At 39.6% G+C, this 27,207-nt stretch overlaps 1 protein-coding gene across 3 annotated transcripts; it reads right to left on the bottom strand.

Annotated features, from left to right (window-relative positions):
* Nucleotides 1-1,479: 1,479 nt before the first annotated feature.
* Nucleotides 1,480-26,901, bottom strand: RAD21 (RAD21 cohesin complex component). 3 transcript variants are annotated; one of them, XM_055799482.1, is made up of 15 exons: nucleotides 26,724-26,889; nucleotides 23,432-23,516; nucleotides 19,440-19,613; nucleotides 17,537-17,666; nucleotides 15,222-15,321; nucleotides 14,050-14,156; nucleotides 13,041-13,244; nucleotides 12,329-12,454; nucleotides 12,008-12,130; nucleotides 10,525-10,748; nucleotides 10,035-10,200; nucleotides 9,505-9,656; nucleotides 7,833-7,982; nucleotides 6,551-6,634; nucleotides 1,480-3,306 (listed from the first exon to the last, which is right to left on the bottom strand). In XM_055799482.1, the coding sequence occupies exons 3-15, from the start codon at nucleotides 19,581-19,583 to the stop codon at nucleotides 3,115-3,117; spliced, it is 1,902 nt and encodes a 633-aa protein (XP_055655457.1). In that variant the 5' UTR covers nucleotides 19,584-19,613; nucleotides 23,432-23,516; nucleotides 26,724-26,889; the 3' UTR covers nucleotides 1,480-3,114. The 3 variants fall into 3 exon arrangements, with proteins under 3 accessions (XP_055655457.1, XP_055655456.1, XP_027647896.1); XM_055799481.1 differs by lacking the exon at nucleotides 23,432-23,516 and having other exon boundaries at nucleotides 26,724-26,901; XM_027792095.2 differs by lacking the exons at nucleotides 17,537-17,666; nucleotides 19,440-19,613; nucleotides 23,432-23,516; nucleotides 26,724-26,889 and adding an exon at nucleotides 15,888-17,499.
* Between the last annotated feature and the right edge of the window lie 306 nt (nucleotides 26,902-27,207).

Here is a 27,207-nt window from a genome sequence, read left to right as displayed (position 1 = left end):
CACCAGAGACATTCCAGCCTGAACGGTAAAGCAGCAAGGACTACGCTTTACAGTAATGTTATCCATCAAATTAAATCCCTCACAAGAAGACTCGTTTCTGACAAGTAAATGGTGTCTCACTGAACTGCTAGGAAAATGGCTTCTTATCTAGTAAAAACTAACTGAACGCTTACAGTTAATTCCTTTAAAACCACTCAGATGTTTATTTGAAGAGGAACTATAATAAGATGCAGATGCTATACTTTAAGTACTCTAATATCTTTGTAAAGAACAGCAGTCATAGGGAAAACAGTAAATGCTGCACAAGACAGCCCTTCTGCATCTCACCACCTGTCTGCACAACAGAATAAAGAATACACTTCTTGCAGATATCGGAGAAACGCAGAGCACAAACGCTTTCTCCATCACCGTTCCTTAGACCTCACTCAGCTGATCAGCCTACTCTCCAACACACACCAGGTCTGTCAGTACTGCTCGCAGGCCACGTACAAAACCAGTAACAAATACTGTACGTTATAAAGCAGCGCTGGCATTCATCACCTCAGGTGACATTTACTGTCATCGGGCATAAACATTTGTGCAAAATCAACTCATCATAAGCACCAACCACAGTGGTGGAACAAAGAGCAAAACTGATGATAAAAACGTCGTAATTATTGATGTAAGAGGAAAAAGGCAGAAAAGCTACCTTCCAGGTAGCCTGAGTACCTGAGTTCCCATACTTCTCTCCTCCCAAAGGAATGAAAAAACCAAGTCCTTTCTTCTTGGCAGGCACGTTGTATGCACACACACACGCTCAGGCCGGCACAACACAGGCCAGCCTGCATCCCACGAGACTTACAGCACAAACAGAATCAGCCCGGCTTGCTTCCACAGGTGGCTCAAAAGCAGCACTGGCACTTCTGTGTGGAGCCCAGATTAAGGCAGTTTATTGGATCCAGGCTGGTTCTTCAGCTTCCAGAGACAGCCCACGTCAAACAGAATTCATTACCCCGGACTCTGCAGCAGCTCTGCAGGTACCCCGCCTGACTCCCTAGGAGATTCACTGCTTCTGTAGGCTTGGATCCAAATGTCTGGATCTACCAGGAACACATAGCTTCAGAAGCACCGACATACCCACACGGAAAAGGAATTCTAGAAGCAAGGGAACAGCAGAGCTAAAAGAATTCCAGCTGGGTACGTTCCGGCATTCAGAAGGGACTGGCATGGAGATGAATCCCATTTGATAGACCGTCTCCCCTTATTTTCCACACAGACATTCCTAGCATAGAACGCTTGAACAAAACCACAGTAGGGCCAGTAAAATAACTCTCCTTCCTAATGGCAAGCAATCCATTTACATATTCAAGCTTTAAATCTCTCAAAGACCTAAGTCGTTACACTTCCACTCCTAATACCCAAACCAACAACCAACCTGTAAAAACCAGGTCCCTACTGCAAAAATAAAAGGTATTTAAACAAGACACCTAACTAGTACCGTAACAGCTTATAACACAACTTTTATTAGAAAAGTTATACATAACAGCATCAACTATTTTCAAGAATATTAACCTTGAAAAGCAACAAAAACAGACTAAAAATGTGTAACAAGAAACTAATGACCTTTTCTATAATTAAACATTCAAGTTATCTACAATGTCTCTTTTTACAAAGGGGAAAATCATGGTTTTACAGGCACATCATGTTGAAAATAAAGCTGCAGTAACTTTATACAATTAAGTTTTTCAAGGATTATTAAAACATGGTCATCATGTAGTCTCCGATTTTTTTTAAACATTCACATAATTTTACAGTTGAGTATACACTTAAATTTCAGAGTCCCAAAATTATTTCACAAAAGTGCCAACATTAAAACCAGAACCTTCAGTGTGAATAATTTTGCCCTAAAAAAAAGTTAAGACAGGTTTCCATAATCAACATATTCACATGATTTCTGGTGCTACCTAGTCTAACAGTAAAGCTTCATTCTTTGTAAGTAAAATCAAGTGGGACTTTTTTACAAAACTGAGAAAATGTTTTGAACACAGGAGTGTGCATTATTGGAAAAACTGATACGAAAACCATAAATATATCCAAAGAGCCATTAAAACACTACACAATTAAGTGGAACTGTGCCCGTTTGCACTGTTTATTCAAGTTTGTTGCCCATTCGGTACAGGTGGTATCTGAATTTAGCATCTTTACAAAGGTAATCTGTCCAGCTTCTCTTAATCTTATCTTCATATGCCTGCTTAATAAAAATCAGATAATTTACAATCTAGAAGTCTGTTTTAAAAAGTCTGGAGTTTATATACAGCTCTAACAAACCTAAAGCACTTTGATATCTTAAAAGGTTTAAATGAAATTACTAGAGTCTTTATTTGACGCTTATTAACAGTAATTAGCCATTATCAGTAGTGGACCATAATGAGGTGATAAGTGAAAAGGAATGTTTCGTCTAAAATGCTTAACACGTGTTCTGTCCTTTCATGTATGCAACAGTATCACGTAGAGGAAGTGCTTTCCACAGACACCCGTTTCCCCTTAGCATCAAGGGCTACAAAAATCTGACTGCAAAAATGCAGTGACAAAGCAAGCTGACATATCAGGCACTACCTTTCATATTGGCAGCTTTAAGAGACCCACGGTATGCACAAAGATCTAGAGAAGGGGAAAAAAACCCACTACTATGAGAAGCAGACCGAACATCTTAGACGAGTTTGGCAAAGTTTTTAATCAGACAAAAGGTTGGCCGTTCAGGTTTTACCTGTATAGGTTAAAAATATCACTATTGCATCAACTAGGCAAATTATCGTAAGACGTTTTCATTGATACTCAACATTACATGCACCAATATTGCACACATTGCTCTGAGCTGTTAAAACAATCTTTACCTGGGTCCTTGAGCTGTCTGGTTTCTGCAGTTGGAACTCAAGCCACCCACCCCAGCAGTTTCACTAAAAATTTAAGTGGAAAGTGGAAAATACAAAAACCAAAATAACCCCAAAAGAAAACCAAGGACTTTATACAGACAATAAAATCTAAACTTTCTGCAATGGTCTTGTGGGCCCTACAGATGGGGCAATACACGTACGCACTAGTGAAACAAACACTAGCTCTGCTGTATCTAACCATTCAAATAATATGAAATCTGGGACCAGGTGTTGCAATGATGTCACTGTAAGGCTCCTCCTGTGTCAGCTCTATAGCTTGCTGCTTTTTAAGTACCAGGAAACTGTAGAATTTTGCAGCTGCTTGTTTTCTATTTGTATTTCTGCACAGCTCAAGCAAACTGATAGATTCTGCTCCAGTTTTAGCGAGAGCTCTCTGAAAAACACAAACATTGATACCACAAATTAGAGAACTACATACCAACAAGAATTCTGTTTGTTGTCACCCCAAGGGCACTGAGGGATTGGGAAGGACTCTACGTTGCACGGGGACATTACAGTATGTACATCAAAATTTCTATAAGGATCTTATCTAAGTGCAACCAAGTAGGCTTCCCAGAGATGTGTGAAAAATATCAGTCTTTAACTTATTTCAGAAACACCGTAGTATAGCACAAGACTTTATTTCTGCACCAGTAGCTAGCCACTCTTTTTTGACTACAGGACAACTATTTTTAAACAGGAATTAAAAAAACCAAACCTGGTTTATTTCTCAAAATAAAAATAATTCCAAAAATAATCATGATCTTTTGTTTAAAACAAAATTTCAAGAGCTAAGGTTCTTTAAAAGATGCATAATTTTCTCAAGATGAGAGCCTTTTTATTTCTAAAACTCTTCCGTTTGTCTGAAACTAAGTACCAAAAATCGCTTACATTTTTTCAAAGTCTTGGCCAGAATATAAAAAAAAGAAATATCAGGAAAATACATCTGTTTGCTGGCTAGAACAACAACTGACGTCTTCAATTTAAAACAGAACCGTCTGCTCTGGAATACCTACTAGATGAAAAGATATGAGGCTGGCCAAACAAAATTACTTTATATTAAACAGATCTTAAGTTCAAATCTCATTACTGACTTAATGTTTCAGCCATCCAGTGTGATGCTCCTTTGGGCACATGGAAGAAAGAATTGGAAAAAAAAACCCCAAAACTTAGACATGGTCCAAAGAGAACTCTGAAGTTCTTTTCAGAAATTGTGATGAAACATTCAGCAAGGAAAACATTACACAACATTACCAACTAAACATCTGTATACTTTAAAAATAACTTTTAAGCGACAGTTGTACTGATTTGGGCTGGGACAGTTGATTCTTAACAGCAGCTCATACAGTTCTATGTTTTGGACAGGAAAAAATGTTTTTGTTTTGGAGCAAGCAGGCTGGGGGGTACACAAGTTGGGAGGGGACAAGTTGTCAGCCAGGACAGCTGACCCCAACTGACCAAAGGAATATTCCATACCATATGACATCATGCTCAGCAATAAAAGCTGAGGGAAAGAAAGAGGGGGGGTGTGTGCATTCGGGGTATTTCTCTTCCCAAGTAACCATTACATGTACCCAAGTCCTGCTTTCCTAGAAATGGCTAAATGTTTGCCTGCTGCTGGGAAGCAATGAATGAATTCCTTATTTTGCTTTGCTTGAGCACATGGCTTTTGCTTTACTTATCAAACTGTCCTTATCTCAACCCATGAGTTTTCTTGCTTTTACTCTTCTGATTCTTTCTGCCATTCCACCCAGGGGTAGTGAGCAAGCAGCTGTGTGGGGCTTAGCTGATTACCAAGGTTAAACTGCAACAACAGTTTAAAACAATCTCACTTTTAAACTAGCAGAATTCTTGCAGGTCTGCAAAAGAACTAACTTAAATCATACTAGTTTACAGCGTAATCTGAACTACGTGCAAGTGTATTTAAGTGTCATAAAGGCTATTTAGGAGTTTAAAATTAAGGTTTCACTGTTTAGAGATGTAAGCAAGTAATTCTTACAGTATAACTCTAGTAACATTGTCCAGAAGTGTAAAGCTTTTGCTTGATTAGATTATACTTTAGAGAAACTTAATAGAATACAAAATACTGCTAAATGTCAGGTTACTGAAAACTCAGCAGCACACACCCCCACCGCCTGGCAATCCACTATACTGGAAGGTCAGAGATACAGTAACGACAATGAGCTTTTATCAGCAAAGATGGAGCCTATCAATTTCATAAAAAAGTGAGGACAACTTTGGCAAACAAAAACAGCCTAGAGAGATGGAACCGAAACACTTCAGTGACAGGAGAATCTCAGGAGTTGCCAAAATGTTTCAGGGAACAAAGGGGTAGGTAGGAACCTGTTGTGATTTAAACCCAACCAACAACTAAGTACCAAGCAGCTGCTCGCTCACTCCCCCCTCCCTCCTGCAGTGGATAAGGGAGAGAATGGGAAAAAGGTAAAACTCATGGGTTGAAATAAGAACAATTTAATAACTGAAATAAAACATAACAACAACTATTGTAATGAAAAGGAGATAAAAAGAGGAATAAAACCCAAAGGGGAAAAAAAAAACCTCCCAACACCCAAGCGATGCCCAATCCAGTTGCTCACCACCCACTGACCGATGCCCAGCCAAGTCCCCCAGCAGCAACTGGCAGCCCCAGACAAGTCCCCCCAGTTTATATACTGAGCATGGCGTTCTACGGTGTGGGATATCCCTTTGGCTAGTTCGGGTCAACTGTCCTGGCTCTGCTCCCCCCAGCCTTCTTGTGCACCTCCTCGCGGGCAGAGCATGGGGAACTGAAAAGTCCTTGATTTAGAGTTAAGCACTACTTAGCCACAATTAACACATCAGTGTGTTATCAACATTATTCTCATACCAAATCCAAAATACAGCACTGTACCAGTTACCAAGAAGAAAATTAACTCTATCCCAGCCGAAACCAGGACAGAACCACAAACTAGACTGAAAGGCAAGGTAGTCCAAGAACATATAGAAAGACCTAAACGCAAACAGCAGTTTACGCTTAAGTTCAAGTGTATACTAGGGGTGTTCAATTATCAGAAAAAAGCTCTTCAGTTCTAGCAAGCAAGAACCCATCCTACAAAGATTATCTGTCTGCAGACTGCAGCCACATACTCAAAAGTAATGCTGAACCTTCAGCCAAGGTCAGATTCCTGCAGTTATTGATTCAGCTTACCATAGCATGGAAGTTTTCAAACTAGCCTAGCCAGGAGTAAACATCCTGTAAAATGGTTTTATCCCTAGACCTTGATGGGGTTTGCCTAGGGTCACAGAGCACAAAGTCAGAGGTGCTAAGGTTTCATTAAAAACACAATAAAACCCAATTATTTTAAAATTTGAATTTCTCGGAGTCGTACTTGCACATCCAAGTGTGGACACAAAGGTTGATAAACATATTAGGTGAAAAAAAAATCACCTTGAGACGTTCTTTGGGAAAAAATGACAATTATATTATGGTTTAATCAATCACAAGCATATTTTTTCTTCTTCTCCAAGACACAACTGGTATTTTAAGTCCGTAACATCTACTGCAATGAAAACTCTTTCTTAACCTTTTAACTCAGGTCAAAAGTGTTGGTGAGCACACTCACAAGCTACTTTAAGAGAAAGGAAATCATCACATGTACCTGAAGTCCATGAAGCATTTGTTGAGTCCTCTTGTTCCATCTCCTTTCTTCTTGATCCTGATCACCCCCTGTGCCGTCTTCTTCCTGCAAGCAGCCAAAATTCACGCATTTACAAAATAATATTTTCATCCACTGAGTCATGAAATTAAAAAGTTATTTCTAGATATCACTAGAATTTTTTCTTTTCATCAAGCCAGGTTTGGACAACTTGAGTCACAGGACACATCTGGGAAAGGAGGAAATGGGACAGAGGAAGATACACATGTAAGCTGATGCACCATAGTAAGGTTGCCTACTGCTATGATTATACCTCAAAATGCTGTGCTGACAATTAGTAAAACAAAGAAGTTCAGTCACAACAGCTGAATGAGAAGAGACACTTCAGTTTAATCCTGGATTGCTAGTACTGACCACGGGCTCAACAATGCTTTTATTTCGTAAACACTGATAAACACAGCCGTGTTCTCATTTCACTACGGGAACAGAACCATTGAAAAGGAAAACAGGTTGATGCTAAAAGCCGCAAAGGCTGGCTGTAGCAACTCAGCTCCCCATGTCCTATGGGGCGTTCACCTACACAGAGCAATGTTTATGGAAGATGTGTTACATACGGCTTTTGAAATAAGAACTTATTTCATATCAGCAATTTTAAAAAATGACCACAAAAGAGACACATGCAAGCAATATCTGCTTTGTTTCCGGTCTTAACTCAAGAACCTCAAACAGTGCAGAAAACCCGTACTTCACATGTCCAGATACACTTTTTCCAGCAATAAGTGTTTTAAAAAACCCAACGACTATGCATTTTGGGTATAAAATAAAAAGAATCAATGAAGTTTGATTTTATATCCCCAGAATATTAAATATCGTAGCTAAGAAACAACTTATCATATTTTAGGACATGGATGGTTTTCTTACCAGAATATACTCCTATTAAGTGGCATGAGCTATTTAAAATGGAACCATAAAATGAAGGTGAAACCTTCTTGTATAAGGCATACATATATAGTGGTTTGATCCAACCACGTGTAAGAACAGGAGAACTCTCTAATTCAAAGCAGAATGTATTTATACTATTTATTATAATTACGTACATATATAATACATTACATTATTAAATGCAATAATATAATTAATATTAACTTGTTATTTTACAATCTACATTTCCAAAGGTTCTACTTTCCCAAGTAAGGACCGAATATTTTTTTCATATGCCATTTAATGAATCTACAGTCAAATAGTGCTGGGGAACACATAAACCATTTCTACATAGAGTTCTTACCTCCTCTTCTTCCTCTTCCTCTTTCTCCTTTTCTTTCTCCTTCTCTTTTTCTGGCAGAAGTTCTAGCTCTGGTATTAGCTGGCAAATGTTTTGAGGCTCCTCTGGAGGCATTTCTACAGGTGGTATTTCCAGCTGTTGTGATGGTTGATGCTTTAAGAGTACACAATACAGTTAAACCAACAGCGTAATTTTATCAGTGCTTTTACAGTAACACTAATGCTACAAATCAGTTTCACAAAATCTAAGCCTCTAAATCTTAGCCACTTGCCAGAATTTTTAATTTTTGAAAAATGAAAAGCAATGTGTTTTGTTTTGCTGTCCATACATCTATTTTTAATCCTTTAGATTCTACTCAAACCAGAAATTACAAATACGACTATAAAGGAAAAAGGTTTTCCAACAGCTCCACTTAGTCCACCATCCTAACAACTGATCTCATTTCTTGGATCCACACATGCAACTTTAAAATCCCACATAACCAGATGCTGTGCTATATGAACACACTTTAACTCACTGGAACAAGACATCTTCAAAATATCAAAATTATGTTCTTTGCAATACAAACACGAAGGAATTAAAATGTAGGTACTTTGTAAAGCTTCAAAAAAACGTATGAGTGACTTTGGTGTTCAAGTATCACTCAGATGATATTTATATAAAAAGGAAAACCCAGAAAAGCAGTTTAACAGGATTTATGTAATCATTTTTAATAAAATCAATATATAGTATTCTCCCCCTGCATCTATACACAGTTAAGTGTCTACCAGTAAAGTTACCCTGACACCTGGAACTGTTTATACACACACCCTAAAAAAGCTCAAAGTAATTTCTGGTTTAGAGTCATACAGCAGGTATCGCTACAAGGATGTTGCTAGAGGCCTGATCTGGCTGGTGTGATCAAAGAATTCCCAACACACATCAACAGCATTAACTTCAGCACAGTCTGTCAATGCTAGTTTCACCAAATGACATGGCCAAGAGGAGCACCAGCTGCCACCCTTCTAACAGTCTCATTCTACAGCAAACAACCTGTTAGCCCAGAAACATCTGAGAAGTGGCGTTAAAAAAATGCATAAATACGAGAAAGCATAAACCAGGACTGTTCTCACCAGGTAAGCATTCGCAAAAATAATACACTTTTCATTTTGCCCATTTCCTCTCCCCTTCAAAAATACAGTTTCCTTTCACGCTGCATCACGGCTTTTACAGAAGAGGTAGAGGTGAGCTGGTTTCCAAGTCCACTCATAACTCAACTAGGAAATCCTTCCTGAAGACCAAAGTTTTATTTTGAACCCTTAACCCTGGAACACTATCTTAAAAAGCAAGTTTGTGCAGCTAGCACAATCCTTCCTTTGTCAGCGAAAGCTGTCCTTACACACTTGCCAAGCAGGAGAACTTGATAACTTTGTAAGCAATACACTTCTTGAAAACTTCTTTTCAGGAGGAAACAGTGTTATTTCTTTATCCTACCTGCATTTTCAATGTTTCCGTAAGCTTTCCACTTAAGAAAAACACCATAAAGGTTACACAGGGACAAAGACTCTGACATTACTCCAGCGTATCTCATACCACAGAAAGCTAGTGCCTCAGATCGGCATCACTTCCTGCTCAAAAGACACTACCCATCTCTCATTCCCAAAACAAAAAAACCCGCAAACAAAATCTTACTCACAGGTAACACTGGCTCTGGTTCTACTTGCTGCAGTTTGCGTTTAACACCTGTCTGAGGTGGTGGAGGTGGCATAACAGATTCATCCAGGTTGGTTCTGCTGCCTTCCATCATCGACTCTTGTAAACGACTTGGTTCTTCCAGAATAGGTTCATCTATATTCCAGAACAAACCCAGTTTTAATTACTTTGGTACATTTTCAAATTCCATTACTAAGTCAAATCTGCTCTTAATTTTGAATTAAGCACTCTTAACAGCCTGCATAGATTTTGCAGTGACTTAAAGAAAACTGGTACAGATGTGTATACAACCGGATCCAATACCCACTTAATCCACTGGATCAAACTGAACCTCTAAGTGTCTTCTACTTCCAGGAAAAAAAAGCTGTTTTAAGTCATAAACTGTATAGCAAGCTAAATAACCATTACAAAGCCCTTTGCTTCATTCATAATCTTTAGTGACTTAATATAAAGCACAAACAAAAGAGAAAAATAAGCTGAGGAAAAGCAGAGCATCTTTGACAAGACACAAACCAATAACATCTCGTTGCTGCTGTTGCTGCTGTTGTTGCTGCTCCTCTCTGGGAACCTCTGGGTTTTCAAAATCTTTAAGGAACTCATCAAGGTTGTCAGCTTCTCCACCTTTCCTCCTCTTTCTTAGGTCTTCTGGTACCAGAGGTGTAAGACAACGAGTAAAGAGCTACAGGGGAAAAGTTACATTATTCACTATTGTAGTTCTCAGTGTCCTTAATTTAATTTCAGATTAAGTAATTACAGGCCATCTTCCTTTCCCAGTTTTTAAGCTCCTCTCCAACAGTAGTAACATTTTTTAAAAAATCATTTATTTCTGTAACCGATAACACCAATGCTTAAAATATTTATCTTAGTTGATTTAGTGAGGTGGGTTTTTTAAATGATGAATACTGCCATCCCTGTATCGTTATTCATATGCTGAGGTTTACTATATAGGAGGCACAATCCTGAATATAGTCCATTTAGAAATGAACCTGCACAAAAACATTACCTTCAGTAGCCTGTTATTCCACAAAGGCTGTGCAGGCAGAGAGAAAAGCTTTTCAACTCCACCAGTTTCTTTCCACATCATCAGTTTCTTAGTAGGAGGTGCCAAGTCCAAAGTAGTAACAATATCAGAGTAGTCACTTAATTGAGCTCGAATAGTCTTGCTATCCAGTTCTTTCACACTGTCCACAATCAGCTTTCTCTTCCTCTTTGCTTTGGTTTCCTTGACTGTTGAGATTTTTAGCAAGTAAAGAATGTTAGCTCAAACAGGTATCACACTGTAGAAGAATCCTGCAGCTTCTTTATAGGTCTTACTTGCCCATGTATGAAGCTGCCTCAAGAATCTAAGGCAACGTTAGCTTTGGGAGAAGGAATGAAAAGCCATAAGCACTATGAAAGGTCAAACACTATGAACGCTGTCCCATAACCTACAAGTTCTTCTTACGTATTCTTGTAGTTCTACTGAATTTACCTAAGCCTCAATGTCCTCAGCTGCACACACCTCCCTCCCTCATGGCTTGCTTGCCAGACTGGTGTTTTTCAGCTGCAAACCCCTGAGAGATGTAAGGTCCCTCTGACAAGAGTCAAAATACCACATCAAGTTTTTCCCCCTAATCCCTATCTGAGCTTTGGCAGTGTTAATGCGGGTGGTTATCTTACCTGTACCTCTCATTCTGCTCTAGAATGACTTTACTGTAAATTGCTTACAGGTTGGCCCTCTGCAGCAGACCCTGAAACTCTGGCAAACGCAGTCTTTGCTGGTCCCAGCTGATCAGCTAGGACCTCAGTTGCCAGCTTGCCACCAGAGGGCAGCGCTAGGGCTTTTTAATTGGCCGAGCAGTAAGTCAGGGCCTGGAGGTCAGTCTGAAAACACAGGACAAACTACATTTTTTACAGATCTCAGGTTGTTGTTTTTTGAAATAAAGCAGGGATCTGTTTAGAACGAGCCAAATACAGTACCAGTTAAAATAATAAAGTGTCTTGCATGAAAGAAAAAGACAAGGAATTTCACTATTTGGCAGAACTTCAAATACAAAGATGCATCTCCTGAATTCAGTTGTTCATTAAAGCTATGAATCTCTAGAGGAGCACTCATCTCCACATAAACTGTCACTCCTGGCCATCAAACATAGTGTATCAAGAACTGTACTGCACTAGATACTGTATTAGAATTTAAGACATGATATGGTCTATTCCAACCCTTATTTTTAACTAGCATGTTTATCAAAAGCTACAGTATCATGCTGCTATACATACTAACTGCAGAAACTACAAACTAGTATCCTTCAGGACCATTAATGTAAGAGATCTACCTGGAAAGTACTGGAAGGCTACAGTTAGAATAAAAGGAATTCAGCACTTGGTCCTTGGTTTCTCTTCCAGCTGAGAAGTAGAGTCAGCAGCAGGGCTAGATACTCATTTCCACTCCAACAAGCTAAGGTGGTCTCTGATGACTGAAGTAAAATACTCCCAAATAGCCTACTCACCTGTTATGTCAATAGGCTCCAGAGCAAAAGCTTCCTCTTCATTGGGAACAAGCGTTGTCTGATCAGTCATAGTTGGTAACGGTTCAACTGGATCTACCGAGTCTGGGCTGTCTGGTCCACCCACTGCCAATTAAGAAAAAGTACCACATGCTATGTCAAAACATTACGAAACTGTGCTACCCTTCCCATCCCCTCCTCCACACCTTAAAGTGGTTTACCATATTTCATACTTTGGAGCTCAACGTGCTTTTAAGGAATTAGAATCTCAATTAAATTAGCTGAAAACAAGTAATTCTAGATCTAGCCCTAGATCATACTCACTTGATACATTATCATCATCATCCATATCATCGTGGGGAGGTTGCTCTGGCATCATTACTCCACTTTCGGAGAGTGCAGGTGGGTCATCAAAAATACCACCATCATTATTGCTGAGAAGTTTGTCATCTGAAAGAACCACATAAAAGAATCAGTTTTGCATGAAACAAGCATAGATGAATTTATGAAGATGTACAAATTTATGACAACTCAGATAAAGATAATGCAAAGGTTAGGGAAACCTATATTTTCAATGCTGACACAAAAGCAATCAGCAGTGCTTTTCCAAGGCGCATTTTGGCTCAAATTTTGAGCTTACAGATAACCTTAATTGCAATACACTTGACACATACTTGATCTTACTAGGTTTCGAGTACCTCACAGAGAAGCACTCAATGAAATTCTCAACATATTAATTAAACCCTTGGAAGGAGTCAAAGAACAAGAAGAGTTGCATGTTGATTTTTCTTAAAGAACATTACATATAAAATGGAAAAGGCTCTGGATGATTTAATTTTACTTCACTTGAAATATGCCAATGCTTAACATGCTACACATCATCTGTGTTGCTATAGCACTCATAAATCAGAATTCCATTGCTGAAAGCGTAACTTAAGAGAGAGATGCTGGCAACAAAAGAAGAAACCTGTCTTCCCAAGAACTAGTTATTGAGGCAGAAGGTAGGACAAAGAAAACCCAAATTTCTCAAACATACCCAATATTCCACCATCATTTCCTTCTCCAAAATTATCATCTTTGTATTGGTCTTCATATTCCAGGTGATTAGACTTCTCATTGAGGTGACTGGTGCTCTGTTCAGGTTCCAGTAAGAGATTGGAAGCACTGGTGCTCACTAGCATGTCATCCTCAAATGCACTACCTTCTCTCATCATCTCACGATCATCCATCCCAAAGTCACCTGCAAGAATATGATTTCACAGCGATAAACCCTGCAGAACCAAGATGCAAGAGACCTAGCTAATCAATCAACAAAAGCCCAAATGTAAGACAAACTTCATGGTGAAAATACAGTTCAAACCATTATAAAAATAACCATCTCCTCTTCAAAGCATTTTATTATACTTATTTGAATTGATTTTAGCAAGATCCTACTACTAAATTTTAGCTGCACTGAAATCAAGGAAATATGCCTTGAGACTGGCCTTCATGTACAGAGAGCAAATCAATACCAAATCAACACCACCAATACCTAGATTATCCTTTGAAAAAGGTTACTAAATTACGGATTACATTATTATACTCTGGAAACTAGATATTCAAATACAACTGTCTTTGGGCTTTGATTCAGATCTTAGAACACTGTTATTGACAAGATACTGGAAAGATGTGAACTAGTCACCACTGACTGCTTCAGCTTTAGAAATCTAACAGTTTGACTGAAAACAAGCCTACGATTAAAGCATGGCTGACTTAAATTTTCAGAACATGGTGTGAATACAATAATTGACATAGTACTTCACTAATTAACCTGACTGAATATTCTTCAGCTTTATATAGGCAGCTAGAAGCTTGCTGAAGCTTAGAGGACCGTTTTTTTGGTAAAACTGTAATGTACAAACTAAAAACTAAATGTATGGAGACACAGCATGTTTGATCTAATTTGTTTTGTATTTAGTGGGAATTCTGTAGTAATTGCAAAACCATAACTTTACAGTTACCAAACTAGCTTAGCAACACATAATAATACACAAGATTTTTTTTACCAAAGTCATTATCCTGGAGGATACTGATGTTGCCTACTTCTTCTCTCATTGTAATTTCTTCCACTCTACTCTGGTTCAAACTGAACTGCTGGGCCACATCAATATCACTTAAACAAACAGAAGGCAATTATTAAAAAAAATCTCCATTAAAAAAAATTAACAACAGATAAAGCCTGCTTAGATAAATGTGAAATTGGTTCCTAAAAAGTACACTATACACATCAATTTATGAAAAAGCTGATGGTGAATACAAAATACAGTAAGACCATTCATGGTTAAAACCTATCATCCAAATTGTGTAAGCTTCTGCGAAACATAGATATTCTTTACTGTGAGAATGGTGAGGCACTGGCACAGGTTGCCCAGAGCAGCTGTGGATGCCCCATCCCTGGAAGTGTTCAAGGCCAGGCTGGATGGGGCTCTGAGCAACCTGGTCTATTGGAAGGTGCCCCTGCCCACAGCAAAGGTGTTGGAACTAGGTGATCTTTAAGGTTGCTTCAAACCCAAACCATTCTGTGATTCCGTATTTAGTAACAGTATCAAGTTAAGACTCTTTGTGGCCTGTTACGGTATGCTTCTTTGAGTACAAAATTTTTACGAAGTTTCAGATTAGTATATACTCTAATTCAAAAAATAAACCAAATAGAACACTCAGTAAAGCAAACTGTATCACAGAAATTCCATTATGAATAATCCAAAAGGGTAACATCAATTCTTTAAAGACCAAGAACTATTCAAGTTGTAAACATAATAACAAGTAAACAAGTAACCCAGTAGTATTAAAAAGTTTGAAGAATTGTACCTGCCACTACAGAAGGTCAACAAGGACACTTCTATGCAACTAATCTTGCCTAACCTGCGAACATGTGATATAGACTGCCTTGCATAGAAGAAAAATTAAAACGATAACAACTACCTTGAGCTTTTCAAAAGCTTCTGTAAGGGCATCTTTAACTTTGGTTAAAATTACATACTACTATGAACTTAAATTCAATACAAAGATGATTGCATATTTGCTTGGTATATTAAAAGACTTAAGAATACAAGCTGCCTAAAGACTTTTTTTTTTTTTAATTCATCTATGAGTTTGCTGTTTAGAACCAGCTTCTCCTCAACTAAAAACAAGCATCATTTACATGGAAATAAAAAAAACCCAACCAAACCAAACTTACTCTAGATCAGGAAGTGGTTGGTCAAAATCATGAAATTCCTCAGGTAAGGTAATAGCATTGTAAGCAGCCTCTCTGTTTTCCTCAGGCAAATCGACAACCCCTGCAGAGAAGAACAGTCAGACATGAGTTCCCATTCCTTACAAGGACAGCATTTTTCCCTGTGCCTTCAGCATTGTTCCCCCTGCACCAGCAGAGTCTTTAAAATGCTGAATTGAACAGATGCTAGACACCTATGAAGAAACCTTAGATAATGTTAGTATTGAGATTCAGTCTAAATTCAAAATAGACCCTCAAGCCCTTGTACTATTTCATGTAACTGTGGAAGTCTCGAATCACTTCATAATGTTTGCATAGCTGCACAGCTCTACATTGTGCTAACACACGCACTGTATGTCATCACAACACTCCGCAGGTACCTGCTACATAACCATTCTATCATGATGCTCCAGATAAGCCAGTTTAGTCCTACATTTTGGTTTGGGTAAACCAGTGGCCACAAAGTAGCCTGGTTTTGGGTAAAGAAGTGGCACCACTACTTTGCAACTGGTCATTTAGTCAGTTCAATTAGCTCTGAAAGTCCCAGCACAGTACTGACTGTACTCGGGCCGCACAAACTCTTAGGCTTCTGCATTTAAAAGAGCTGGATTAACTAAACCACGTACATACCTTTTTGTATCATCCTGAGATGCTTAATCTGGTATTCAGTGGGCATTCTCAGAGCATGACTATCAGATTAGGCATCACATAAAAACTGAGCCAGCAGTTGGTGCCTCTCTCCTATGCAAAGGTTCAGAGGTCAGGACACTTGAAAGTGCATGGGAAATGCAGGTTCAATTCCTTCTGTAACTTGCAGAAGACTTGAGCTCTATGTTCTGTCTTCTGACCCACACAACACGGGCAATTCTGAGGTACAGATACTCCAGAAACACTCTGCCCACTGTGTTCCCCTCCGCAATGGATACTCAAAGAGCCACTGTCTGGAGAGACCAGGAACCAGCACGAGTCTGCAGTTTACTCATCTTGGTACTTGGCTAGTAATGAAGAAACCTAGTCCATTCTTTCAGGGCTATCCAATATTTTAACCTGTTGGCTGCTTAAAATAAAACATGTAAATGATTCTCAGAGCAGAAAGGATCAAGACAATGCCTAAGCCACAAAGCTAGTAAGCTGAGGCCCCTGTCTTTGTTCTCAGTTTGTTTCAGGTCAGCATAATGCTTTTTGTAGAACTTGTTTTAAGGCATTTCACCTTCTGCATGTGCTCTGTTGGGAGTGAGAAAACTGGGAAAACAGAGGATTGCCTTGTGAAATTAGACAAATTTATGTGTTCTCATCACCTGAGGCAGTTAAATGCAATAGTAAACAAAAAACTGGCAAGTCAATAAATTGCCACTGAAAGCTACATAAAGTTCAAAGCCTGAATCATGACATGAAGATCAGGAAGTGAAGATAAAGGCATTACCTACCTTAACTTTTCTCAAATTTACTGTTGCAACTGGGTTTCAAGAGTTGCCTTTCAAAGGAAGTCTTTATTAAGTTCAGCTTTTAAATCTATTACACTCATAAACTTAAAAAGGTAGAATATGATTCAGCAGCTGTGAGCATCCAGCAGCATCACTGCCACAGCCACACTCCAGCGGGAAATAAGCCTCCCAGGCCAGAATTAAAGAAAACTATCAACTGTGTGTAAGCCAAGTAATTGCTGGATGGAAAGTAATCTTGGTTATTAATATGGCTCCCTATGTTCATGGAAAAAATCTTAAGAGTAAGCAACAACACAGAGGGAAGTTGAGTGTCACACATAAAATGGGAAAATATCTTTGCTGTGCACATACAGTTCACATTATTTCCAGAAACTAGAATGTGAAAGTGGTAAAAAAACCCAGCTTACTTCTATACTTTTTCGTAACTCATGGCAAAGCAAACTTTACCCTTGATGAGAAAAAGCTCCCTTCTGTGCTTCTATTCAGTAAATGTAACTGGCCCTTTTCAGACTTGTGACAGAAGGTAAAAAACACACAGCATATTTCCATTTAATATCATACACCACCAACAGCCAAAACAATAATTGAGATTTTACAGAATCAGCACTGAATAAGAAATGTTTTCATTCAGAATTCAATTAGAAGTTGTTTTCCAGCATACAACTCAGTTACATAGCCAGCCTGAAGCTCGGCCAAAGAAAATAACTTCTCCTATAAACCTGCGTAACTTTATGTAATTCTTCTGCAGAAATAAGAAGGTAGAACTATACACCTTCTTAATAAATATCATTATGTAACTATGTAACTTTTCAGAGAGTGCTTAAAGACAGATACCTGGACGAAAAGCCATCTTAATCTTAATGAAAGCCTCATTACAGTCTGCAAGAAGATATTTTGCTTTCCTGTGGTAGATTCTAACAACACCTAGTAAGAGGTGTCCTGAGGTTCGAAGTGCCATCTTCACCTATAAACAAATGGAACAATCAGTGAATTAGATGTAGCCTATTTTTTTCCCTTTAATGAAATTTCAGTCAGCTTTGTATAAGTTTTTCAGTAACATCAAATATCTAAAACAAGTATAAAAATTAGCAGAAAACTGAAGACATAAAGGATGCAAAGTATACAGTTCAAAACAACGCTCTACATAATATTTATGTATGACCTGCAAATATCAGTAAATTAGTAGCAGCTCACTCCAGGAATTCCCAAACACTGCTCTGTCTAGTTAAAAAACCTAAAAACCACGTGACAAGACCAAACCCATTTTACCACATCATCTTCTGACATCTTTGTTACTTTAAATGTGGAAAAAAGTGAAAAATAAAAAAATTTGGACAGTCATTTATTACAACTTTGTTAAGTAAAATATTGTTAAAAACTGTTCTTTGTTACTTCTCCACCATCTGTCCTACAGTTCAGGAGAAAATCAGAGAGAAACAGTGGAAGATGTGGAGTGTCCATAAACAACACTGCCACATTAAAACAAGTTTAAATTCCTTTCCTTGTTAACCTCACTGGCTTTGCTATGTAATTGAGCATCTGCTGTGGGAATAGAGAACTAATAAAAAAAATTCCAGGGGAGGACTCTTCTTAAGTAGTTTAGTCTGAAAGAGCATGAGACTTGGTTTGGAGGCTACATGGAATAACTGTCTCTCAGAAAGATTAAGCCATACAGGGTTTACCATTAAACCTTAAAAGAACTCAAAATATTATATACAATGTCTTTCTAATGTTACAAATGTTACAAATAATGTTACAAATATATGAAAGAGTGGCTATCTATCTCTCCTTTTTCTAAAAGAATGCTGCAGCTCATTAGCGAGTCCATGAACACCATCATTTTCTTTCTAAATGCTTCCAGAGCTGACACTGAAGCAAATAACTTCTGGAATAGTAAATATCACTGTGATTCTACTACACATTTTTTGTTTATACTTTTTTCAAATAGTTACTTTTCTTATAAGACATTCAGAAACCTTTTAAGTGACAAAAGTCACAACCATATCAGTCCACTAGTTCTTAAATAAAAAATCTCATTTTCATGAGAAGTAGATGGAAAAACAACATTTAAAAACCCAAGTGCCTCAAAATTTCCTCTGGTTTCATGACAGCCATCCAGAAGTGTTATGTTCTTTCAGTTTTGTGGCTGTCTATTTGCTTCCCAGAAAACCAGAAACTAAAAGCTTCAAAAGCAAGGCTTTTATACTACAGCGCAGTGTTTTTATTATATGGAAAATGATCCTCCTGTAACCAGTAACATCACAAGCTACCACGATACTTCAGATCTTTTTGCTGTAGCTTAGCAGAAACAGGCTGAGCTTAGGTCACGAGCATAACAAGAGTATCTTACGCATTATTTCTACAGCTCCCAGTAACAGCACTGAATGTCATCATAAGGCCTTTTGAGGTTCCTACTTAGAAAACCTGGGCCTTCCTCTCTTCCAGACATTTGCTTCTAACAATGCATGGTACATCAAGATACAAGTCCTTCATTTATAGGAAGTAAACCATTTAGTAATTCAGTTGCATGATATTTCAGCGTTACAAAACTGACAAGAAAATACTCTTCAGAGTAAGAGTCAACAGCAACAGAGTACTTCACATGTGAACAGACCCTTCCACCCCTTAGAACAGCAACATTAAGAATTTTGTTTCAGCAACCCAAATAGCAACTACCACCTGTACACACAATTTCTCTTCATTACAAAGTAACTTTCCATCAGTGTAAAATAGATACCTTTGGTGAAATGATACTCTCCACGCTGCTCTCCAGATTACATTCAAAAACGTGCGCTTTGGTTAGCTTCTTATCCCAGTGGGCCGCCAGCCAGATTTTGGCTAGCGGCCCACGTTTGCTCAGGACAAAGTGGGCATAGAACATGGTCCCAGATGTCTAAAACAAAGTGCAAACCTGTAAAGAGAAAGCCATTTATTTTTTTCCTAGAATTTTTGTTATGAGGAACATCCTTGTAAACACATCCCTTACCCACAGTAGGCAAAGCACATGTTTGCTTTTCAATTAATAAGGTCAGACTGTTTAAAATTTTTAAGAAGCCAACACTCTGAAGTGGCCATGTAATAGCATATATATTTATTGCAGAGGAAATACAAAGCAGGAAGAACATCAACCAATGACCATTTACATAGTTTAAAAACACTCTACCATCCTGCAAGAAAAAAATCCTGACTATATTACACTTCATGGCAATGATACCAAACTCATATAACGTAAACAAATGTGTCTCAGTTTTCAGTCCATGGTAGTTTTCTACCACTTCCATTTCTTTCTACTCTTAATTCAGTAGCTACTACTATACCAGTATATATTCTACACTGTTTCAGTAAAACATTTAGCATTATAAAAGACATAGTCCTAAACTTTTTGGACCTCACCGTGTTTTCTTAAACAGAAAGTTCAGTTACATCTTCATTTCTGAACAGACTGCTCTCCATTTCATAATCTCTTAGTAATGCTTCATATTTTTTTATGTTGATAAAAATTTTTAAGTGTTGATAAAAATGGTAAGAAAATAGACCGCATTATTCCAAACTTCCTGAAGATTTAATCTTCTTCTTTCTCCTTTACCAGAAAAACAGATTTCCTTTTATCTGTTTATCTAACTTTCTCACGGGGCTGATAAGATGTCAACACATCAAACCATGGGGAAGCAGAACAATGTATCTTATGATCTAAACATGCCAATTTCATGTATGAGGTAAACATAAGATTCAGCTCAACTACAAGTTTGAAAAAACAAAATTTGCTTTTAACAGGTGTAAGATTCTCCACAAACAGCTTTTTCTTCAGCGATATATGTAACTAGGGAAAAAGAAATGAGAGGAGAACAGGAGAGATGCAACAAGTGCTTTTCAGTTTTTACATCCTCTGTGCCTATAGAAAAACTGCCAGAGGAAGCACAGCAACCCAATAGTAAAAGCAGGGCAGCTTAACCTGGGCAGAGCCAGTGTGAGCAGCATCAGTTTCTAGCCATAAAAAAACCCAGTGTTTCCTAAATGCATGCCAACCCAACTTATAAGCAAACAGGGAAGACAGCGAAACACAAAGCATTGGTAAACATGATAGCCAGAGACAGGTTCTCAGGAAGCCAATTCCTAAACCATATCAATTTACTTGTAGGTAAAACAAGTTTCAAAGCAGCTAGGGCACATCCATTGATATTTATAGAGTATGCTTCATAAAAAGAAGAAAAGGAGGAGCACAATTGCGACTGTTAGAAAAATAAGTATAGGGGCAAAAGCAGCACTGGTATTACTGGTTCAGTGGAAGCACTTGACCTCTAGATACCTGGATAACGAATGAAAAACTGTCGATCTAGGGATAGATCTCTAAAAGTAAAGGCCAATATTCTTTTTTTTCCTTAGTTTTTTTGAACTTATTATTTGATTTTAATAAATGGGATTTGAAGGAATATAAAGGATAGGGAAAATTATCATCATAGTGGTACCATATTCCATACTCTTATCCACTCATTGGTACTGTTCAACATGCAAGATGATGAAAGCTTTGAATTTCAGCTGCATTAGAGAACACAGTTGTTTGGAGAAGAGAACTGATTATCAAGCTTATCTGTCTTAATGACAGACTAGCCACTGATTCTGTTCATAACCAAGAACGAACACAGGGGAGAGGATTTAAGGGAAATAAAGGCCACGTTCAGCTTCAGCTCAAGTTAACACAGTGGATAGGGATTAAAAGGATTAAAACTACTCTTAGGAGTGAAGCCAATAGCTTTGAGTCATAACAAAGCTGCAGATTAACAAAATGTTAATCATAAAAGCTAAAACATGACATTTTTATTTGTTGAGATTGTGTGGGGGCTAAGGACAGCACTGCACAAAGACGGACATGAGCAAGCTTTTCCAGGAAGCACAACAAAACAATTTTGGAAGTCCCCTTAATCAATACATTATCTAAAGGAAGGTATTCTACTCCCCCCTCCCCAGTATTTTTTTAAAGACATCACACTGTCTCAAAGGTCAGCAGACAATTCAATCCCTTGTGCTTCTTCAAAGACTTCAGTATTTCTGTATATGCAGAGACATAACTTCACAGCACAGCATTTTGCTATCTTGAGTTGCTACCACAACTGTGGAGTGCTTTGGTAACAGCAGGCCTGTAAAGTACCGCTTCATATGAGGAACAAGGGAAAACACAAACATACTGTTAACAAAACCACTTGTATTACTCTGCTAAGAACTTCCAACAACTGTTGCAAAAGATCCTACTTTGATTCATGGAGTTTGGCACAATTATTCAGCAATGTTTTACAATAATTAAAATATGTGGCACACGCTTCACAGAACTTCAGACATACAGTTAACTGTAACCCTGAAAACAGATTTCCTGTTAAACATGGAAACATACTATCTGGACAACTCTGACAAACAACTTACCACTTTAAACCCCAGACAGCATGCAAGTGTAAGACAAACAGCTATCCAAGATATCTAAGAGGAAGCAAGGTTCCCAAAAAAACTAAAAAACTAAGGTGTCAGGATCACACCGAGGTTAATGATTTCAGAACTTTTTCATTTTGGTTTTGGTTTGTTTTGGGTTTTTTTTGTAAACACACACACTATGAATGTCTGTCTTAAATAACAGACAATCCAAGTACTCCCCATAAGGTGACTTAATATAAGACAATGGGTTTCAAAACATATACTTTGTTAGCAATTAAATCAAAGAACAGAGGCTGAAAACCACTGCACCAAGGGAAGGCACAGAAACAGTAAGAGGTTACTTGTGCTTTTTTCTAGGTTTGACTACCACTCAATACTGGAGTTATGGATCAAACCTATAACTTGCTTGTAAGACTAAAGAGATTATATTACATGTGCAGGGTACTGAAAACTTCTGGAGTGAATATGAATGAAAAATAACTAGCCTCTAACAGAGGTCATCTGTTTCTCTTCATCCATTAATGAAGCCTTGCCACAGTGAAATACATGGAAATAAACAGTGAAAAATCAGACTACAAAGAGTTTTAAAGTGTGTTTTAAGCTGAGCCATTATTAACAAAAACTTCATTCCTTGAAGCACTAATTTCTGGTCACAATGTGTCACTTCCAGATTCCAGGAGGTGCTCTGCTTTGTATGGTAATACCTGGGTTACCAGCAATGGTACAAAGTTGAGCTGCAGCAGTTCAGCTACTGTTGTTTAGATCATCAGCACAATTGCCCAAAGCAGGCCCCAATGGTTGCTCTCACTTTCTCCAGATTATTTTCCTTCTTTTCTGATCATTCTTTTCCTTATTCCAGGCTTTTTGTCTGATCTTTAATTCATAGGGCAGCATGCTGATGCAGTGGCATAAAAGGAGAAGAAATAGATTTTCTGGCATAATTTGAGATTGGGATCAATGTTAAAGGAACTAGGAGTTTCTTGGAGTGGCAGAGCTCATGCAGACGTGTAAAACATATGTTGTTGGCTGCAAAAGCAACTCATAAGAATCCTCAAAAGAAAGAGTAGCTGATGGCTCTTGAAAGGCTTGTACGGTGAAATGTAACTGTTAATTTCTGAAATTGACTGGATAGGAACCAGTCCCTTAAACATTTGTTCTAAGAACTTACTCATTTTTCTGTCTTGCTTGCACTGCTCCGAAACAAAAGTACTATGTACTCACACAAGGCAAGGTGGGACCAAAACCTGATCTTGCCAAATTGTGCTTTTACAAAACTTTAAATTGGATTTTAATTAACTTAGAATTTACTTCAATGTGCCAGAATTGTCCTCAGGTTCTTCTGCCAAAATTGGTCCTCGACAGCTGCATAATCTTGGTTTTGGTATTTTTCTTTCTATAAAGTGTAAAAAAAAGCTGTAATTCTATACACAAAGTAACCGAACACATGAAGGAAACTAATACAATAGAGATAGTACACAGAGTCTGATCCAGAACCAGTCTGTTTCATTCTCTCGTATGAGTATCTGGTAACCAATCTCTCCAAAGAAGCAACAAGAAATTCGGGTACATGCTACCTATGAACTTTAGCTTAACCATCAATTCACAAATATTAAGTCTTAAAATCCTTCTGCATCTTAGAATGGCTAACTCTCTAACCTCTGAAAAGCACTCTGACATAGCTTGAGTTCCATCCTTCAAGACATTCAGAAAGAAGCTTAATGAACTAACAGTTGACAAGATATAAAATTCGCTTTATTTCAATTTGATCATGGTTCACTCTAGCCTATTAAATCCACTTGCCTGTTACTCTGCTAGGTCAGGTTATGTATACACATGCAAGTTCACAGGTTAAGCTCAGTCTTCTATTTGTTTTATTGGCAGATACTTTTGTTCCTGTTGTAAGGCTACTCCTGAACCAAAATCATCCACTGCTCAGCAGACAACTCCCATACTACAGTTTAAAAACTAATCAGTCATTTTAATTAATTTGTTCTTATGCTATCCTTCAACCTCTCTGCTGGTTGGTTCCCCCTTCCCACACACTTTCTTCCTGTGCTGTCCCCGTTTCTGTTTTGCTAAGCCAAGCCAGCCCTGGGTGATGTGGGGACGGGTGAGCTCACCCTGTGCAGCTGCTGCAGTCTGAGCTGGCCCTGACAGACTTCAGAAGTCCAGAACAATTACCCTGACTCTGCAATAGTACTTTGAGTTCTTCTACTTTAACTCATAATCCTTCACTATACAGTCCTTCTCACGTGTCTAAAACTTTCCTCGTGCAGGCAGGCACTAATGTGTCACCAGCAGGTTTCATTAGCACACTGAACACCTGGTGCCAATGAAAAAAAAATAATTCATCACAGGGCCAGTTTTCACAAACTCCACTAATAACTCCTTACAGCTCAATGGCTCTTTTCAGCACTACCTCATTTCATCTCCTTCCTTCAACCACCTTTATAATTCTCTGGTCAATCTGCATTTTTCTAAATTTTAATATATTCCTTTGTGGTACTTGAAGCTTTACTGAAGTTCAGTGACAAGTCACCTCAATTTCATATGTCCACAAAATAAATTACTGAAAAGATGAAATTGAACTAGTTTAACTTGACATACTTTTGATAAATGCATACACTATTTTCCACTTGTCTGCAGGTCGTGGTTTTCCCATCAACATTTTTTTCTGAAATTTGACATCTGAGGTTGCACTACCAGGTCTATAATTGCTGAAAACATACCACTTCTTTACAGAAACTGCATTCACTTTTCTTCAATTACAATACACTACACACCTAATCAAATTGCTAGAACCAGTGCCCCACTAAAGTTACAGATTCAAAAGGTAGATCACTCAGAATTATTGTACGGTTTGAGATTACTGAATTCTATGAACACTGTTCCATTCCCCCCACTCCCCAACTCCATTTTCATACCTAAACCTCAGCAGGTGTCCTGCCTTTACCCATAGATTTAGAATATCCATTCATCCAGTGGAAAAGAATCTTCAATTTTAAGCCCTATCTCGATTATCCCAACATGTTTTGCAAAATTTCAGTTCACAGTCACACATAGGTTTTTTTGCAGAAACCATGTATTACACTCTCCTTAAACATAGGTAAGTTGAATGAGAGAATAGAATTCCTTATGTTATTTTGTCTTTTGCAGCAGTTATTCCTCCACACTCTTCACCCAAGCAGCCCAAATGTAAAAAACTTTAACATTTTGCCTTAAAGAAGTTAAACTCACTTATTAACTGAGGCAACTAGTCTCATTTCTGTGGGAAATCCCATGGTATCAGCAACCCTGGTGGCAAGACAAGACTAATTGAATTGTGTGGTAATTTGAGTTTATTGCAGGTCTCACTAACTTTTTGCTCCTCCTCTTATTCCCCCCCCCCCCCATGACACTTACTTCCTCTCTAGTTAAAACCAGACCAGTGAGCTTTGTGTTTCCAAGTTTCACAGAACGTCAAATATTTACAAATGAACCTTTACAAAATAAAATGCAAGCCTAGCCCTAGTAATGCTTTGATGTTTGTTTCACTATTTTTTGATGTACCAAGTTTTATTGAAGAAGAGATTAATGAAAGCATATGCTTATTGCACATGTTCACACAATGTGGGCCTGAATGATAACTGCTCCAAATTTACAGTATTTTCTTTCATGTGACTAAATGTAAGAAAAAGGCATATTCACTGAAACCCTGTCACACCAATAAGACACATTGACCCCAAACTGCCTTTGTTATTGGCAAAAGCACACCATCTTGTTTTATATTTAACAGAAGCTTTTCATTCAGGATCAGAGGGAAATCTTAAAAACCACAGCAAGATTTATATGGATGTCCACAGGAGCTGCTAGAGTAAGGTCTTAATTCTTCAAAAGAGATGCATTTTTAGAGGGGTCTTTCATTTGCAGATCAACAGTCACAGCACCAAGAGATAGTTCATATACTACCGGCGAAGACTGCCAGAACATTCAGAAGCCTGCTTTATTCAAGTGAGAAGTTAAATTACATTTGAAAATACAAGACGGACAGATGGAACTTTGCTCCTCTTCCCCTCCCAGCCCGCAGCAGCCCCGCCGCCCCTTTTGCCAGCCCACAGCGGGGATCTGTTAGGTTATTCCGGCTACCAGACCCCGACACGTTGTCCCCTGGGCTCCGCCGTGACCCGGCTCCCCCGTGGGAGCGGGGAGGTCAGCGGGCTCCGCGGCTGTCACCGCTCTGGGCTCGCAAACCGCCCGCAGCGCGCACCCCCGGCCCCACGCCGCGCTGCCCCGGGGCTCTGCCCGGGCCGCCGCCAGCCCGGCCCCGGCCCCCCAGCCACCCGGCCCTGCGCCCTGGCGCCTCGGCCGCGGCCCCGCCGTCCTGTCCCTCCCGGGGAGCGCCGCGCACCAGGCCGCCAGGCCGGCCTACCCTCTCCTACCGCCCGCGCCGGCAGAGCCCGGCCGAAGAGCCGGCGCGTCCGTGCCCAGCCGCAGCGGGCCGGCAGCCGCGCCGGAGTAGGCCGGCAGCGCCCCGAGAGCCAAGCTGCGGCCGGCCCCACCGTGCCCCTTCGGGCAGCGGCAGCGGCCGGCGGGAGCAAGCGCGGCTGCAGCCGCTCCTTACCCTGGTCCGCTGCGGGGGGAGGCTGCTGCGGCGGCTGGCGAGACCGGGCTCGGTAGCCGCTGTGCTCCTCCCAGCCGAGCCGAGCCGCTCACTCAAACAAACAAGATGGCGGCCGCAGCCCTTCCTGCCGCCCAAACCAGCCGTTCAAATCGGCAGGATGTTTACTGTTAAACTGCCCCCTCCTTCCCCCGCCGCTTTGCGCCGCCGCCCGCCGCGCCTGCGCCTCGGGCCGCCAGGAGGCGGGAGCCCCGCCGGACCCGGCCGGCTGCGCATGCTCCCGCTCCTGCCGCGCCGGGGGGAAGGGGCGGGGCAAAGGGGGTGACGAACGGTCGGATGAGTAACCGCGCTCCGTGAAGGGGCGGGGCCAAGGCGGGGCGGGGCCAAGGCGGGGCGGGGGCCGACTGCGCCTGCGCGGCGCCGTTCTGGCGGAAGGGGGTGCGGCGCGGGCGCGCCGTCGCTGTAGCAGCGCGGGGGTGCCGGGGCC

This window comes from Falco peregrinus, chromosome 3 (assembly GCF_023634155.1).
Source record: "Falco peregrinus isolate bFalPer1 chromosome 3, bFalPer1.pri, whole genome shotgun sequence".
Classification (NCBI taxonomy): domain Eukaryota; kingdom Metazoa; phylum Chordata; class Aves; order Falconiformes; family Falconidae; genus Falco; species Falco peregrinus.
The sequence above is the reverse complement of the archived record's forward strand: the minus strand, read 5'-3'. Positions and strand labels throughout refer to the sequence as shown.

What these genes read in the sequence shown, in the direction of transcription:
- RAD21 (XM_055799481.1), bottom strand. Translation starts at nt 19,583, where the DNA reads ATGTTCTATGCCCACTTTGTCCTGAGCAAACGTGGGCCGCTAGCCAAA. An exon ending in AGAGTATCATTTCACCAAAG is followed by an intron (nt 17,667 to 19,439) that starts GTATCTATTTTA and finishes ATTTGTTTATAG; the next exon opens with GTGAAGATGGCACTTCGAAC. An exon ending in CAACCACTTCCTGATCTAGA is followed by an intron (nt 14,157 to 15,221) that starts GTAAGTTTGGTT and finishes TGTTTGTTTAAG; the next exon opens with TGATATTGATGTGGCCCAGC.